At 44.3% G+C, this 19,345-nt stretch overlaps 1 protein-coding gene across 2 annotated transcripts in view; it reads right to left on the bottom strand.

Annotated features, from left to right (window-relative positions):
* Positions 1-19,345, bottom strand: part of ZC3H14 (zinc finger CCCH-type containing 14) — a 355,429-nt gene that overhangs the window by 191,648 nt on the left and 144,436 nt on the right. Inside the window, exon 6 of one of the 2 annotated variants that reach the window (XM_086937625.1) lies at positions 13,964-14,399. In XM_086937625.1, the coding sequence (XP_086793751.1) occupies positions 13,964-14,399 (436 nt within the window). Of the gene's footprint in view, positions 1-13,963; positions 14,403-19,345 lie in introns of both variants that reach the window. The other variant, XM_086937624.1, reaches the window with a different exon arrangement.

Raw genomic sequence — 19,345 nt, 5'->3', positions numbered from 1 at the left:
TTGGTCCGCATGGGCCAGGTGGGGAGTGCCGGAGGGGGTGCGGGGAGATCGGAACTTTCATGCATATTCTGTGGCACTGTGCAGCGATACAGGATTATTGGAGTAAAATTCATGGAAAGATGCGAGAGGTGATGGAGGTGGAGATGATCATGGAGGCTCGAAGGTGTGTTTTAAATGTCTGGGAACCCACGGATCTTAGTGTGAATGAGAGACAGTGGGTGACCCTGGCGTGTATGATTGCCAAGTGTAACATTGCCCAGTTGTGGGGTGCTAGCCAACGGCCCCGGGTCGAGAAGTGGACGGAGGACCGAGAATTGGTGTATGTACAGGGAGAGATCGGTCTACGTTGCTAGGGGCTGTCCAAACAAGTGGGGGAAGGTCTGGGGAGCCTGGAATAGGTACCATGATGATATTTGTGTCCCTCCAATTGCTCGGGATGAAGCAGTAGCGCAGGAATCCCTGTGAATCCCAAATGTTATTCTGAATGTATTATCTTGTGGTACGGAAAAGTACATAAGACAAATGTAAAGCAATGTATGTCACCTGATGTTTTTCTTTTGTGTTTTGTTAATAAAAAGATGTTTAAAAAAAAAACATGCTTCTTCCGAGTTTGCATGTGTTTCCTTTAAGCGTCCTTACTACAGAACCCTGACACAATTGGTTTGAAATACTTCCTTCAAAAAGCAACCTTCTTGAAAAGTACATCTTTTTCCTTGTGTCCTATTTTCCTACAAGAGGCAGACTTAAGTAACCTGCAAGTGTGGCCGTCAGAGGTCATGCATCATGGTTTGCTTCAATTGTCTTTCTACAGACCTAAGTGGGGTGGAAAATCATAGATCAACATGACTAAACCTGTCCTAAGTGCTTATAGGTTAAAAAAAGGCTTCAGGAGCACAAGCCATTTTCATTTACAAAATATTGTTCGGGTGACAAATGTTCATCCACTTACACTTCAAATGCTATTTAAATATCAGAATGGCTACTGGGTTTAGCATTTGCATACCAAGTAATCAACTAGCAGATGTGGCTGAGAGCTGTCCTGCCCTCAGCCACATCACTCGAAAGGCATTTGGGCCAATGCAAAAAAAACTTAAAGAAGAAAAAGGAAATGAGATCACTAAAACACTGGCTTGTTACAATATAATAGTCGAAACTGCAAAATAAATTGGGACAAATGTAAAATGCTACTTACCCTGTAAGCATCTGTTTGTAGCATGTGTTACTGTAGATTCCCATTCTGTGCATAACTAGCCACGTATAGTGTTGGGCTCAGAAGTATACAAGTTTTTTTTTTTTTAATGGAGTCTTTCGAGTCACAAGATATGGCGACTCCACCTACAGCTGGTAATGCACATGGGCATCGGGTCCATTGTTAGGTTGTTTGAGCACCTAAGCAAGATATGATACTGGAAGTTCTTTTGCTTTTGAGCAAGATGGGATCCTGGAAAATTTTGTGTGATGCATGGGCATCGGATGCATTGTTAGATTGTTTTTCCAGCATGGTGGTTGGGGATGTATAGGGAGCACAGTGTGCAGAAGAAGATGACCATACGAAGGAAGATTAAAGTTGAAAGAAAACCTTTCAGCAACAATAAAAGGGTTTCCAGGGAGGATGGTGGGCACATGAGAGACTAAAGCAGTACTTGACAGGAACAGATGTTTACACAGTAAGTAACATTTTCTGTTTGTGGCACGTGTAGATGTAGATACAAATGCTGTGCAGAGACACTAAAGCAGTCCTCCCTTAAGCGGTGGTTAGCCAGAGGATGTTGCAAAAGATTTAAAAAGTGTAAGGAGGACAGCCTGGCCAACAGTAGTTTGTTCGCAAGCTAAGATATCCACACAATAATGTTTGGTAAAAGTGTTTGGAGTAGACCATGTAGCCGTTTTGCATATGTCAGCTATAGGAATATTACCCAAGAAAGACACCTTTCTTGCAGGTTGAGTGATTTAGGCAAAGCCCTTTTAGCTTTGTCATAACAGGTCTGAATGCATTTCACCAACCAACGTGTTATACCTCCTTTAAAGACAGCACACGCTTTGTGTGGTTTGGAAAAAGAGACAACGAGCTGCTGTGTCTTAAGGAAGGGTTTGGTTCAGTCAATGTAATACATGTGGGCATCTGACTTTAATGTGTGAAGATCTTGTTCGGCTACTGACTGTGGATAGGGTAGAACACTGGGAGTTCTAGGTTTTGATTAAGGTGAAAACTAAAGATCACGTTAGGAAGGAATTTGGAGTTTATCCTGAGAATCCGGTCGGTTGGGCAGCTTCTCATGGGGCAATAGAGATAGGTCGAGGAGAGTGGTGAACCAGGGCTGCATGGCCCAGGTGGGGGCTACTAAGATGAGAGTGAGGGAGCTTTGCCAAAGCCTCCGAACCACAAATGGAAGTGGAAGAGTTGGAAAAGAGTAGGAAAATATCCCTGCCCAGTTCATCCATAGTGCATTGCCCATGGACTGTGAATGTAGGAAATTGGAGGCAAAGTTTAGAGATTTTGTGTTTTTGGCGTTGGCAAAGAAGTATATGTGGGGAACCCCAACGGCAGAAGAATGGGAGTAGGACTTGGTAGTGCAGTTTCCATTCGTGGACTTTTTGCTGCATCCTGTTGAGGAGAAAAACAAAATTGTTGTCCACTCCCAGTATCTATTCTATCAGTAGATGAACTCTGTGATGGTTCGCCCACCACCAGATGCCCTGGGCAAGTTCAGACAACTGCAGACTGTGTGTTCCGCCCTGTTTCTGAAGGTAGAACATGGCAGTTGTGTGGTCTGTACGTACGAGTACTACCTTACGTTGGATACGAGGGAAAAACGCCTTGAGGGTTTGCTGGATAGCTAGCAACTCCAGCTCGTTGATGTGAAGACCCTGTTGATGGAGTCTACATCTTGAACGGTCAGCTCCTGTAAGTGCGCTCCCCCCAACCAGTAAGAGCAGCATCTGTTGAAATGGCTATTCGTGGCACTTGGTCTAGAAAAGGTCGTCATTGCATTAGGTTTGTATCATTCCACCACTGCAGAGAGAGATGAGTGGGCCCAATAACCCTCTACCTGTGACCACTGTGCTGCTAGCATTCCTGCAACAGGAGTATGTTCAACCTAGCATGTGGGTCTTTAGCAATGGAGGAGGCTACAATGCAGAGGAGGCACATGACCTTTCTGACAGTTACTGCTGATCTGGCTGAAAAATATGGAGCAGTATTTGGAAAGCTTGGATCCTCGTGGGACTGTGGTATGCTTTCCCTGCGACAGAGTGGAGTACAGTCCCTAGAAAAGGTTGGTTAGATCTTAAGGGGCTGCAAATGAAAATGTGTGGTATTGATAGTAAAGCAGAGGTTGTGTAAGAGATTAATGGTGGCTTGCGTGACGCTAGACACTGTTATTCTGTTGCGCTCTTGATCAGCCAATCATCTAGGCAAGGGAAGACTTGGACACTATTTCTTCTGAAGTGAGCCGCTACCACAGTAAGATACTTTATGTACACCCTGGGGGGCTGTGGGTGCCTCGAAGGGCATTACTTTGAACTGATAATGCTGACCACACACTGGAGAAACCAGCAATGTTTAGGTTGGATGGGAATGTGGAAGTAGGCATCCTTCAGGTTGAGGGCAGTCATGAAGTCCCCTTGCTGTAGTAGTGGAAGGGCATCCTGGAGTATTACCATGTGAAAGTGTTCTGGCAGGATGAATTTGTTGAGGAGCCTCAGGTTGAGAACGGGCCTTGGCGACCCGTCCTTCTTGGGCATGAGGAAGTACAGGGAATATACCATTTACTGCGGTGCTGTGGTAGCACGGGTTTATGGCCCCCTTACTGAGTAATGTGTTCATATCCTCTTGCATTAGATATTGAAGTTCTGGAGAGTGTTTATGTGTGCAGGGTGAGATGTTTGGTGGGGTTAGTGTGGATTCTAGAGAACACATCTCTGCTGTGATGTCGAGTACCCACTGGTCTGAGGTGATTTTGGTCCAGCGAGACAGAAAACCTTGCAGCCTTCCCCCGACAGGTTTTATGTGGTCGGGGTGGCGGGGGGGGGGGAGGAGGGGGAAGGGGAAGGGAGCGTAAGGGGAGCGTAAGGGAGTCAATGTTTTGAAGGTGCTGCCCATTTGGCTCTGTTTTTGTACCCTCCCCTGTAATAGCCCAGAAAGGGGGTCTGTAGCTACCTGGGGAATGAAGTCGATGCCTTGGGTGGTGGTTTTAGCCCCTCCACTGTATTGTGAGTGGCAAAAAGAGCCACAAGCAGATAATGCTTTTAGTGCAGCCATGGCCTTCGCAGTCTCTGTATCCCTCTATCTTTTTTCAGCATCTGGTCAACTGGAGGGCCGAATAGGTGCTCACATCAAAAGAGCAAGTTGACCAGATGATGCTGAACCTCTTGCTTCAAGCCAGAAATAAGCAGCCAGGTGTATCGGGTGTATCGGCGAAGGAAGAAACTAGTGTTAATGTCCCAGGCACCAGTGTCTGCCGCATTGAGGGCACACTAAATATTGGTATTGGATAGAATTCTACCCTCTGCCACAAGCTCCTGACCCCTCTTCCTGGATTGGTTCAGGAGGAGTTGAAGCAACTCTTCCATTTCATTCAAGAGTGTCCTATCATACCGGAAGAGTAGACCCACAGAACTGGCGATACATCAATGTGCAGGAGACTGGGCAGTGACGTGTTTCCCTATTACATCTTTCTTTTTACTCTCCCTAACGGGAGGGGGTGCATTACTCATGTAATAGGTGCAGGCACGATTACGGGCGGTGTGCACCACCAGGGAGTCAGGTGGGAGTTGACCACTTATGAAAGGAGAGTCAGAAAAGGATGGATGGTTTGTATTTTTATCGATCCTAGGTGCGATTACTCAGGACTTTACCGGCTCTTCAAAGATGTTGGGAGCAGGTTTAGGCAACCCAGTTAACATGGGTAAATATTGCATGGACCTTTGGGTGGAGGAGAGGGTTTCAATTAGGAGGTCGTTATTCTCCTACTGCTTATGCATTTCCACCTTATGGAAGACAGATGCCCTCTGTACGACTTCATGATATGAGGTAGTGTCGTCTGGTGGGGATGGCGTAGCAGGGTAGAGGTCAATATCCCCAGGGGATTGATGTGCTAGTTGTCCCATGGGTCATCATGAGTATGTGTGTCTAAAGGGCATATCATATGGGTCATATGGAGACCCAAGGCTGTCTACCCCAGAACCAGAATGAAGAGATCCCCGAAGAGAATCAGGGGAGGGGTCTACTGGTGCTAGTGGCAAGGTGAAGGCAAAGGAGGAGAAGGATGAGGTGGAGTGAGACCAGGAAGAGGAGGAGGTAAAGAGGTGCCTCTGTCAAGGTGCCATCTCTGGGGGTGGATTAAAGATTTCCACCCAAGAAGAAATGGACTTTTGTGGAACAGAGTCCTTTGCCTTGAGGGTAGGCTGAGCTAGACTCCGTCCAGTCTCTGGATGGATGAGGATGCACTGCTGCCTGTCATCAAGCTCCTATTGTAGACATCTGAGGATGGGCTGCTCTTGTTCCTGGAAAGGGGTGGAAGAAGTTGCCCTAGACACCAGTCGTTTCAGTGCAGAAAATGGTCACTGGCCTGCCGGTAACATCCCGTTTTTCAACTCTGAATGTCTGGACTCTGAGGTGGGCTTTGAGGATGGTTTCAATAACAAAGCTGACTAGGTGGTGGAGGCAAAGGTCATAGATTTGGTGAGGAATTGAGTGCTGAGAGCTTGGAGGGCGCCGGGTCCAAAGTAGTGATTCAGTGCCGACCATAGCCTTGTGGCAGTGGCAGACTGGAAGCCTCATGATAGGCTTGTGAGCTCAAAGCTCGACTCCCTTAAGGGTGGTGCTCTGCTTCTGAATGGTGTAGAGGGAATTGGGAGACGGCAAGTATTTACTTACTGCCGCTGACTTTAATGCAACACTCTGGCAAGTGGCTGCTCATATGCTTAGGCGTAGAAGACAGAACTCTCCTTCAGAGTGAAGACCTGGGCCATGTAAGTCCCTGGCCGCAGGTCGCTTTTGAGGTCTTGGTCCCTGAACAGGTCCAGAGTATCAACCGTCTGCTGCAGAGTCACTGAAGCAGCGGGTCGGAGGGTCATTTTATTCCTGAATGCGAGGCATGCCAAACAGAAGGCCTTGTGATGGTTCGAGGACAGACCGAGGTTACACACCTGAGAGAGCTCTGTCCACTGGTATTTGGCTTGACACTTCAGGCAGCACAGGAATGGAGACCTTTCCATTATGGATGAAACACTGTCAGGTGTAGAGGAACCGATGAGGGGTGCCAGCAGGTGTTGACTGTTAGTCGAATGAAGGATGCGGGAGGCTTCGAAATGAAGAGTAGACATGACTATTGTAAGTACCTACGATTCTAGAGGATACGAATTGGTCAAGACAATACACAGCATGGAATCGACCTAGAACTCAGTAGGACACATTTTCAATTCAAGATGGCCACTGCAAGGTCGTGCCTTTAAGAGGAACCTGAGCTTGAGATCACTTTTTTTTTGTAAACCCCGGTTAAGTCTGCCATCTGCGCTCTGCCGCTACCATAACCCAACTACATTTCAACCAAAGACAACTGAACTTGCACACTGCACTTTACCATACATTCATGAATCAAATCATGGAGATCATCTCTACCAACAACACAAGAACCAGATTTTTCTTGACAATTTCAACATTCAATGGAACGACTTGAGGTACCGCTAGTGGAATGTTTCAAGGCCTTCCTCGATGACCTCAACTTGACTCTAGCCAGCAACAATCCTACTCATAATAAAGGGGTCACCTTAGATTTAATCATAACTAAAGAGAACACCACCCAAATTGACTATCTGACCACGAGACTGGATCAATCACCTCTGCATCACCTTCTCCATAGGTAAAAGGGCAACCATCCACAAAGGTCAACCAGTGAAAACAAAAGATTGGGTCATGGACACCCATAACTTTAACTCAGGCTGGTTGTCGGTTATCAGTAACAATTCCATGTTCCCTTCCACTGATTTGTTTGACAAACAAGACTTCACAGAGCACTTCATTAACTCTATGTACAACATAATGGGCTCCATTGCCTCAAATTAAGGAGAGTCCCGATCAAAAGATCTAATCCATGGTTCAGCTGTTGCCTTAATGAGAAATGTCGCTCCCTTAGACCTGTAGAAAGAGTTTAAAGACTGACCTCCTCCCCGACCAACCTCAAACTTGTGTGGCAAAGACGGAGTTCTTACAATAGGTGGATTAGAAGTTCCAAAGCAACATATTTTCGACACCAGCTAGACAAAGCCGTGAATCGACCCAAAAAACTCTTTGAAATTGTGAAAAACCAAACAAAGGGAAAATGTAATTTGCCTTCTTCAGACTAAGCCTGAACCAAATTGCGAAACATTTACCTCTTTTTTCGAGAAAAATAAGTTAATCGACATTGATCTCCAGAACGCCGGGAAACTCCTATTGATCGAAGCCCCACCACATCTCACCTCCATCTCTCAGGAAGGATGCCCTGGAAGCCATCTCTCCACACCTAAAAACAATGCCTTTTGGTCCATCTTTCAGACATTTGATGAAAGTGACATCTTAAAACTATTGAAATCCCTAAAATACTCTAACCATTTCAAATACCCTCTTCCCTCCAAACTCCTCAACAAGACTATACATCTCCTGCTCCCCTTATGGAACAGGATTATCAACGCCTCTCTTACACAAGGCTACATACCTGACAGTCTAAAATGTGGTCAGGTTACTCCATCTAAAAAAAAAAAAAACAACTCTGACCGGTCAGATCCTAACAACTACCACCCTATCTCCAGCATCCCAACTTTAGCCAAGCTCCTCAAAAAATGTATTCATCAGCAATTCTTCAGTCACATCGAGCAATTCCAAATCCCCAACAAATGTCAATCCGCCATTAGACCTGGCTATAGTACAGAAACTGCCATGGTCCACATTGTCAATGACGCTCCAAGTCTACTTTATCAGAACAAATCCTGTTTACTAATATTACTTGATCTATCAGCTGTGTTAGACACAGTCAAGCATGAGATTCTCATGAACCTCTTAGAATTCAGGATGGGTCTCTCGGGCACTGTGTCAAAATGGTTCTCCTCTTTTCAACACAACAAATCTCAGAGAGTCGTGGTACACCACACCCTATCCAACTAGATGCCAGTCACGATTGGCATACCTCAAGGTTTAACTCTTTCCTCCACTCTTTCCAACCTGTACATGGAACCGCTGACCCAAATGATCAAACTCTATAACATCTCCTACCATATGTTAGCTGATGAAACGCAACCTTACATAAAAATTGCCTTACTCAAAGACATCAGCACCCTCAATATCTGTTTGACAAAAACACAACATTGGCTGAGCCATAACCACACCTCAAATGTAAAGCACTTAAATTCAAATTCCCCTTAATCTCTCCACCAAATTCCACTTCTAACATCAAAGAATGGCTAACACATCTTAACCACCTTCACCTGCACCCCACATATCATACAATCCGCAAAATCCCTAAGAATATTCCTGGATAATAACCTCTCCATGCAGAACCAAATCAGCGCCTCCATCAGAGGGGGACAATCACCAACTTCACGCACTAAAGAAACCACAACCTTTGCTTCCTACTCCAGACCTCAAAACAGCGGCTCAAGCACTTGTGATATCCACACTTGTCCATGGTAGTGCTAACCTTGTGGGCATACCCAAAATAAAACTAGCACCTCTGATGGCTACCTTGAATGCGGCTGCTCGGCTCATCACAGGCAAAATGAAAAGTGATCATATCACACCTGTCCTCCAATAATTACGGGCTACCTTATGAGGCAAGGATTCATCTCAAAATTGCTTGCATTACACAAAGCTGTTCACCACAAAACTTCATGCTTACTGGCCGAGAAACTGGCTCTATCTGGTGGGAGTAGATCTTCTCAGTGCACAAGGTCCCTACTGCTGAAGCCCCAAAAATTCAACAAGAAACCCTACAAGAGAGAGCCTTCTTTGAAATTGCCCCACAAATGTGAAACTCTCCTCCTCCAGAGACCAGGACCAACCCTTTAATAACCCTCTTTAAAAAAGAAGTATAACTGTTATTATTGAATATTTTCCTACCCCACTGATGTGATATCTCTCAAACTTACCGACGTGAATCTAGTTGCTCCTGGTAACTTTTCTCTTTATTGCTTCCCATGTTTGTTATGCTATCAACTATCTTACCTTACCAATTGTATTCTTCACCAATCTTCCTATCATAACCACCTTATGTAAACTGCATTAGAATGCCGTTACCCGAAATGATCTAGTTCGTGATACCACCCTTGAGATTCTATGTGCTTCATTTTGTATACTCTCTGTGATTTCCCATAGTACAGCTGCTTTCTGATACCAGAAATTGTCTTTTTTGCACTATATAAAACTTCATAAATAAACAACTGAACCTTATGGCGGAGAAAGTACAATTTAACAATGGAGCCGATGCCCATGCGCTTTTTACCAGCAATTGGTGGACTCACTAGACCTTGTGACTCAAAAGACTTCATCGAAGAAAAACATCTTACACGCGTGCTGGCCCAACACTAGATGGCAGGGACATGCACAGCATGTGCATCTAGAGCAAAGGTCAAAAAGCAAGTCACTTCAAAAGTAGGAAACAAAAGCAACGGGTATTGTGGGCTCTACCCAACATTTCAGATACAATTAAACCCATACTGAGTAACCTGCCACTAAATCAAAGCTATGCAAGGAGGAATGGTGACAGTAGCTCATTAGCTGGCAGTAAGAACAGTTAACATTCATTTTTTAAAATATCAATTTATGGGATAAAATCAAATTGGCATTGTGGGGGCACTCTCTCCGAGCTCTCTGGTATAAGTTCCCATCCGAGTACCATACTAGAGATCCTGTGCTGTGATTTTCATCAGTGATACTGGAATAGTGTGGATGAAGTTATTGTGTTCTGAGCAACACCAAATATGGGGCTGAGCAGGGAGCACTACCCAGCGGATATCACCTCCTGCCTACTCGATTATATCAAGATGGGGGCCACTTGTCGGGGCTGGTGGACCTGCTGGGTTCCAGGAATGCAGGGGACGAAGTCAGTGACCAAAATTGAAACTGTAGCGTGAAGTCTTCACTTACTACTGAAAAACTGATAGGGCTGCATCAGTCAGTGACAGGTTAGGTACATATAAGCTGGTGCAAGTTGTCAGAGAGCGTGGTATACTCCAGTCATGGTGGCAGTAGAAAGATCAGCAAGCTTTGGGGAGACAATGGCACAAATTCCATGGACTACATTAGGGCCCCTTTTACCTATGTTAGAATAATTAACTCAAGGCGTGGCCAAGCAAGATGGTCAGGTAGACTCTCCTCGTGGTGCTTCAGCCGGCAAATACCTATCCTATTCACATCCTGCGGCATTGGTTGCCACAGACGTCGACAAACATCACATAAAGCCACACAGGTTGACCTGGAGTGCAGCCACAGCAAATCAGGCGGTCAAGTAGCAGCGGAGCGCACAGAGCGACAACCGATGCTGCCGGCTCGGACATCTTGGCCCCGTGAGATAAGCCAGGCATTAAGTGTGGTGCAGCCTCTGCAGGCTGCACTCATTTGGAGTGCGTCTGAGAGGGCTGCGGGGCATCGGGCCCTGACATCGACTCATGGCAGAGGAGCAGAACCGAGGTAGTGGAGAACTGTGGGGAGCTGCCACTGACCCAAAGGCGGAGACGCAGTCGCCAGGCTCTTGACACAGTCCCAGGCCGCAGCACACAAGAAGAAGGCATACAAACGAGGAGGCAAGCAAGCTATGGATGCGCTTCCCTCAAGCCCCGGCTCTATAGCAGACATTTGTAACGATGCTGGCCATGGTGGGAGGGAGACTATTGGAATCAATGAGGCATAGGGCCCTCTGGTATGAACTACCGGTGTCAGAGCTAACAATACAAGAGAAACGGGGAGGGGAGGCAAATAAATTACAGCTGCTGATTGGAGAAGGTGCATGGAAGCGGGCGGATGGTTTTGTCCAAAACCAGATTTAAGTTAATACAATAAAACTTCAACCATCAGCTGAACTTCACGCCTAAAACCATTCACACAATAGATCCCTCCTATGCAGCGAGCTGTTTGCACTGTAGGGAGGAGGATGCAGTTTTGCATGTAAGCAGCTTGGGCTTGTGGGTCCATTATACCGTTCTGGCAGGAAGTTGTCAACAGGCTTCAAATGGCCACTGGATAGAAGGTTCAACTCACTTTCAAACTGGTACTGCTGGGCCTGCTCCCAATACCGAAATGGAGGAAGCAGAGTAGGTAATTTATGCTCCTTGGTATAGCATTAGCTAAACACAGAGTAGCCAATTTGATGGCCCGCTCCGGAACCCCAAAGTTACAGGGACTGGCTCAAAAACATTTCCGAGTGGGTGGGAGTGAGTGCTTGCTGGGAAAATGCACAGGAAGTACACTAGGAAGGATGACAAGGTGGACCATGTATGTGCAAGGGCGGCAATGTTGACAGTGCTGAGGTACTCCCAGACTTGCAACTACCTTGATTGCGGAGGAAAAGAGTGGGCTGCATGGAGTACAAAATGGCTGATCGGGATTGCTGCCTGGATTGAAACGAAAGAAAGCCCTTAACTCTAAATGGACTCCTTTGATGAACGAAGTATCCCTACGGACCACCCCATACAGAGTATTGCTATCAGAATATAAACTGTTGTGGCACTAACCAGATGGCATAGTGGTTGAGGGCATCAATGGAGCAGTCCAACCAAAGTCTTTGAGGGTTGACAAAAGCAGAATGGAGTTTGGGGGGAGTTGGGGACATTTTATGGAAGTTTCTCAAGAAAAATGTATGTGGCAAAAAGAACTGTGTTGAACTTAAATTGCATGATTTGGTAAAACTTCTTAACACAACGTGCATTAGTAAAGCGCACAACCGCTCAAAGGTATCTTGGCGCTGAATAACAGATGTTTTAAAACATAAAAAATAAAGACCATTTACAAAATAGATGTTAGAATAACAACTCTTAAGACATGATACATTCTAAATGTATAAATCATATGAAGAAAAAATGTGAAATGGTGGTTTATAGTGATCTTTTGTGTACCATGGATTACTTTAGTTTTGTTACTGCATAGGTCTTGCATAGGCAATGCCTGAGAAAAAAGACTGCAGAATTATGTCTAAAATATAGAACGAGGACATCCTTGCCTCTATCGCTCCAGCACAAAATGAGACCAAATCCTGGCTGTGAACGTATGCTTTGCTGAATTCAGAATGTCAGATAACTCCAAAAACGTAAAGTCCTGAAAATAAATCCGAGGCAATGTTAGTGGAATGGCAATACCTCCAACAATATGTTGCCAACCTTCCTCTTTTCGTGCCCCTACCCCAAAAAGTCTTAAGTTAGATTCCTCACCATCCACCTTGACGTGCTCCTCCCTCAGACATTCCCTGCTCACCACTTATCAATGTATCCCTGTCAGTGGCTTGTTGAATTTCTATCAGTCTCATCTCATTGTATGGGCTCAGGAGGAATCTTAGAAGAAGGCACATGCATCCTGTACCCTGTGGTAGTAGAGTGAATTACATGTGGTTTGGAGGATCTAGTTTCCTGTTAACAGCTTTCATCTTCACACTTTCGTCTAAAGGGGTTCCATAGAAGTCTCAAAATGAGGAAAAATTATTTGGTCAACGAAAAAACAAATGAATAGTCCTGGTTGTCCACCGAGAAAGCAACCCCTCCCACCAAAAAAGCATAATCTTACACTGTGCTAACAGAACCAGAAATGTTACTGCGGTGCACATCAGTATAGTACCTGGTGTTAAATAGCATGAGAATCTCTGTACGCTTTCCAGTGTTACTACATATTAGCACCTCAAAGTGGCGATCTTTTAAAGAGAACACCTGCCCACATCTCCTTTTAACTCCGTGACCATTTCCTTGGTCTAAATGATCTGTCCAGAAAATAAAATCAATGGGATCTGTGGTTTGCCAAAAAGGTTTTTAATTACCTTCTGCTTTGCAGTTATGAAGCACTTAACTTCCATAAAGCATGAAGAGAACTTGCACATAATGCATCAACTTTTGTACATCCTTCAACAATGACAATTGCATTCGCTACTTATATTTATAGAGTGGGTTTGCCCAACTCATGAAAGGTAGTGTTACTGGTGTTCTAGTACCTTTGTCCATACAAATCTGTATTTTTTTAAAATCAGTCTTCTGCAGTAAGATAAGAACATAAATGAAGAGCCTACAGACGAGAGGATCTTCTGACTTAAACTTAAGGGTAAGAAGCAAACACTATGTCAGCTACGAGTAGCTGTTCTGCATCTTCATACTAAGGTGGAAGAAATTGGGCAGAGTAAGGGAATCTGACCAGAAGTTTATAGGTTGGTAGAGGAATTGTCATTCACACATTTCGACGCCTTGTCAGGGGTTGTAAGTGCTATATAAATGCAATTACAATATAATAAGTTTGGGCTCCCAAATTTCTTTTATTGTGTGAGAGTAACAATCTTCTCAGTGCCACAAAACATACCATCCAAGTTTGTAAGGCTTTTTCCTGCAGACGCATGAGCATGTATGCCAAAGGTTTAAGAAAAGGGGGATATTGGATAAGAAAAATAAAACAAATAAGTAGTCATATCACAAACATTATTGCTAGAGCAAACACATGCGGTCTGCAGATTATGTATTGCACTGTGTTCTCAAATTAGATAAAAGAAATTAAAAGCATTTAAGGTTCTGAAGAATCATGATAAATATTCACAAAACAGTAGCCAATAATGCAATGATTGAGATAAAGGAAAAAACAATTTTGCTTTTCCCTATCCTCTGTAATGGTACAGGGAAACTAAGGGATGGGATATTATCATTTAATTCTGCAAAGCTCATTAATGAATTAATCATCTGCAAAAGACCTCAAAGGTCCTTTTTTAACATTCTGAAAGGTAAAGCCAGTTTATAATTTGGTACTAACCTCACGTCCATCCCTTTCTATACCGGATTTAGTGGTGGTTCGGTGCACCTCAGCAGTATGGCCAAATCCTTCTGGATCATACTGCTTAATGGTCTCAAGAGAGCGGCAGGTCTGAGAATCTGCAAACTTATCCGGTTGGACGCTCGCCTGGGGCAGTCTCTGTGAGCGAGTCACAAATTCTGTGCTTTGGTAATGTTGCTGACTGCTCCCTGGTGGTCTGTAAAGTGCTGCGGAGGGCCGGGAAGAGCCGTATACTGGGGATGTGGTGGGTTTCTTTTGAGGCAGGGCTGGATTCTCAGGCACATAGTTTAGGTCCTCATCAATGAGATCATCCGCATTGGGCTGGATGTCTATGATCGCCTCAGATGGTAACAAGTCTCTCATGGGCTTCACAGCAGATGTAAGGCGAGATGCAGAACCATCCTCTGAATGCTGTCTGCTTAAAGAAATAGAAAAATACACTTTATCATGATAGGAATACACTTTATTATATTACAATTAAGCACATATTATGTAAAGGTCGAGCAGAGAATGGATTGGCGTCGAGCAATGCTGATGTTCCAGACAGAGTGGACCTCAACGAAAAAAAGAAATTATCCACCAAGGTTGAGGTGCCACAAAACACTACAAAAGCAAGAGTGACCCGGGAGGACATAACATTAAAAACTTGACAAATCGCTTCCTAAAAAAAATATAAGCACTTCTTCTGCCATTTAGAACAGTGAGTTAATGTGTTGTGACCAAAAAGTGAACATAGGCATTCATTATATATTGACATAACTTGCAGAACGCAAAAAGGGAATCTTTTATTTGTCAAACAAATCGTTTGCTGGTAGAACTTGAAATACTCAAGTGGCATTTTGTTTCTAAGCAAACATTGAAGTAGGGGTTAGCTGCATTTCCTGACACAATCACATACGTTTTTGAATACCATAACCGCCATTTTGAAACTAGTAAGCAACCTTTCAATAAATACATAAATAAAGGGAGTGGGAGCGGCTACACAGAGGGCATTGTCATTTCAATTGTCAATCATCTGTTTCCATGTGGTAAACAGTCAGGCTTAAATGCTTTTTGGCACATTTTAATTGATTAAGCCAGTGACTAAATCGGGCACATTACCTGATCTGCATCAGGAAAGTTGTTTGTGTCAGTATGCTCCATTAACTTGTGTGGTACGTAACCAGAAGCAAACGGATTGCGTTCTTTTGTATAAACAGCCCAAAATGAAATTAATTCTAGAAAGCTAAGAAATTGCTTATGAGGCAACACCACTTCAAGAACGATGACATACACTAAATGTGCATTAAATATTGTTACCAATGCTAAGGCTCTCTGCCTTTGCAATACAGAAGCAATCACTGAAAACTTTTGTATAGTGCTTAAGATCAAAACGATAGCAACAGAGTGCTATAAAAGAGCTTTAGCAAGCTACAGTAGCCAAAAAAAGCATTTTTATATTTTGTGCACACAGGAACTCTCAAGCTAGTCACAAAGGATGGCAAACTACACCTTCTGAAAAGTTATAGCCTATCTCCTCACATTGAGTGGGCCTAAACATTGAATTGGCATAAAATGCCATGACATAAGGCTCTATAATGCATCAATTCAGTAGATCCCCAAGTGGGAAAATGTGTTCACTGGATCTGAATCATGAGGGAAGTCTGCATTAGGACATCTGCAGAGTAAAGAAATTAAACAAGACCGCACAAATGTCTAAACATAAAAAAAAAAAAAGAATTTTGTATGCACTGATGTGATGCCACAAGCTGACCTCGTTAGAGTGACAACACACTGAAAGCTGCTTTTGTGAATTACCTTTTCAAAGGAAGCAGCATTAAGTACAGTGGTATCACAATAAGAGCTGCCATTTCTGCAATGACATGCCACTGGAAGTTGTATTAACTGCAATGGCATCTTAAGGAGAGCTTGTCTAGGTGCATAAACTTGTAGAACCTACCTGTACTGTTGCGGATTCTCATTTAGTACGGTGACGTGCCTATGGGTACTGTTTTTGCTGCTGTGACATCCCATTGGGGGCTGCTTTTACTGGAGTTACATTACTGTGGGAACTTGTCTTGCTACAGTGACATTTCACTGAAAGCTCTTGTTACTGCGTGGAATCCGACCGGGAGCTGTACTTACTAGAGTGACATCCCACCAGGATTCACTCACTGCTTTGGCATTCCAGTGTCAACTTCTCTTACATACCGCAGTGGTATCATATTGGAGATTACTTTTACTACAGTGACATCACACTGGAAGTTGATTTTAATACTTTTACTGTGAGCAGCTCCTATGGTAGTAGTATCCCAGTGTCAGGTGCTCTTACAGCAGTGATATCAGACTGCCAGCTGTTGGCAGTGGCATTGCACTGGAAACTGCTATTATTGAAGGGAAAAGCCAGTGGGGGCTGATCTTACAGTATTTGTTTTTACTGCAATGACTTATCACCGGGAGATGCTTTTACTTTAATGACATTCTACAGTGCTGCTCTTATTGCAGTGAAAACAGACTGAAAGCTGCTTTATGTTGCAGCCAGTGAGATGGAGAAATTCTCTTTGCTGCACTTTGTTCAACAACCTGAGCGGAGATTACTACAGCCTTATCAAAAGTTAAGCATTTCTTTAGTTTAAAGTCTTTACGAATCACAACCATATCCCAAAAAGGAAGCTGAATGCACTACAGACATTACATAAAAAAGTACAAATAAGATTAAAAATAGAGAGGAATGGGGGGGGGGGGGGGGGGGGGAGGCCCTTCAGTGTCCCCGAGAAGTGGCTATTCGTGCCAGGTTCTGGCTAGTCCAACTACGGATCCTGCATAGATCATACACCCCACGAACGACGCAATACATAACAGGCTATGTGGACTCACGCTTTTGCTTGCGGGGGTGTGGTGAAGAAGGGACCTTCTTCCACATATTGTGGGATTGCACCAGAATTAGGGCATACTGGTCCAGACTAGCAGGCATCATGTCGAAGATGGTGGGAGCGGACGTTCCGCTGGAGGCCAGATGGCATGTCTTAGGGGTCACTAGTGACATCATCTGGCCGAAATGGGACAAAGTGTGGTTAGCTCTGGCGAGTATGGTGGCCAAGAGAAATATCGCGAGGCTATGAGGAAGTGATCTTGTGCCTACGGTGAAAGAGTGGGAGCGAGATTTGGACTGGTGCCAAAGGGTTGAAAAGGTTATCTATAAAAGTCGAGGTTGCCCTAAGAAATGGGAGAAAATATGGGCGGCTTGGAGGAGGTACCGGGGAGAGTGGATGGTTTCGCAGGCGGATGAGGCGCCGACCTGAGAGATGATCAGTGTGGAACTTTGTACTCCATGTTTGTGCACTTAATGCTGACGCCTTGTGACACCCGTCTTGCACTGGATTCCTTAGGGTGCGGCTGTAATAAGGAGGGCCGCAATGTGGACCTGGCGGGAGGGAGGGGGAGTTGGGTGGGGTTGGTGAATACAATTTGTCTGCTTCGATGGGTTCAGAGTTGGGGGTCCACTGGGGTTGGGTCAATATTTATTGGGAGGAGTCTGTCGTGGTGGTTGGGTTTAATTATTTCTAACGAATCTGCGGCTGATGTTATTTGTAATTGTCAATGAACTTCCGTTGCTAACTGATGTGCAATGTTATGGAGCTGGTTATTCAAATAAAAAGATAAAAAAAAAAAAAAAAAAAAATTGAGAGGAATAACAATTTCAATCGAAAAATAAAGAAACAAATTGTTAACACAAAGCCACCTGCAGGATGAACTCCACTCAAAGATGGCTGCTCATGTGCACAGCGCAGGGTTTAATGGGCAGACATTTTTAATTAATTTTTTTAATAAAACTGTAACAAAAACATTCCAGCATGGCCACCCATGAATGCACGTGCTCACACAATCAGCCATGCATAAGATTTTATAAAAACCTTTACCAAGGAAACAAGTACTGGCAACGCCAATAAGACTGCAGCCCACACATGACCTATTAGTTTTGTCAAGGATTGTTTTTAATTGATTTCCACATAGCCTATTTCTTGGGTGTGTTTATCCCCACCACATACACACAACAACAACAAGCAAACACTTAGCAGAAGGAGTAGTTTCTGTCCTGTAACTCCAGTTCTGTAGTAGGGGTATCTCTGTTATAGTCATAATCTAGTGAATAGTCCCGCCCATGTGCGTGGACCCCGGCAATCAAAAATAATCTCTTAAGTTGTCAAATCATGCAGACCCTGCAAGACACTTAAGAGAGAATTTAAAGACAAATAATGCAGCCGATATCCACAGGCTACACTGTCCAGTACTTCAACTAGAAATTCCACCAAACAACACCACACATAACCCAGCCTGCAGTTTCTACCATAGAGAAACTTGCCTCCACCAGTAAAAGACTCTGGAATGATAGAGAGGAAGGCATGGACAGACAAGCCCCATAGGCTGCCATTATGTGGCTTAAATAGGATACTGTGCCTTTAAGAGAACTTTCCAGAACTGTCTCCCAGTATCCCAGAATGCATAGCAGGTCCCTCTTACTTTCAGTTCTTTTTGAAGGCGTAGCACGCCAGACCTGTAGCATTCCTTACATGCAGAATTATCTCCACCGGGGAGGAGGGCGGGCGCTTATGACTATAACAGAGATACCCCTACTACAGAACTGGAGTTACAGGACAGAAACTACTCCTTCTGTAGTAGGGGATCTCTGTGTATAGTCATAATCTAGTGAATAGAATGGCAAGCCCATCCCCACACCAAAGCGGCGGTGGAGAAATAAATTAACGCCACTATTGTGCGAACAGATTCCGCAGCGAAGCTTGCCCAACCTGAGCATCTGCCCTGGCATCAGTGTCCAGACAGTAATGCTTAGCAAAGGCATGAACCGACTTCCAAGTGGCTGCTTTGCAGATTTCAGCTATCGGCACGTTACGGAGCAAGGCTGTCGTGGCAGCTTTGCCCCTGATGGAATGAGCCTTAGGCTTACCTCCTAAGGTCTTATTAGCCTTTTGGTAACACAAATGTATGCAGGACACAATCCACCTAGAAATGGACTGCTTAGAGGTAGCAAGACCCGTCCTGACTGATCCATAATTAATAAACAACTGGTCAGACCTACGAATATCTTTGGTTTTATCCAGATAAAATTTCAACACCCTCCTAACATCCAGGGAATGGAGAGACCTTTCCGCTGGAGATGAAGGGTTCTGAAAAAACGTAGGCAAAGTTATAGTCTGGTTGACATGAAAATCAGAAATAACCTTGGGAAGAAATTTAGGGTGAATACGCATAACAACCTTAGCACCATGAAATACAGTATAAGGTTCTTGACAACACAACGCCTGAATTTCACTCACCCTGTGGGCCGATGTAATGGCCACGAGGAACGCCGCCTTCCAGGAC

The sequence above is a fragment of the Lissotriton vulgaris genome, chromosome 9 (genome assembly GCF_964263255.1).
Source record: "Lissotriton vulgaris chromosome 9, aLisVul1.2, whole genome shotgun sequence".
Classification (NCBI taxonomy): Eukaryota; Metazoa; Chordata; class Amphibia; order Caudata; family Salamandridae; genus Lissotriton; species Lissotriton vulgaris.
This window is presented reverse-complemented; position numbering and strand designations above follow the sequence as displayed.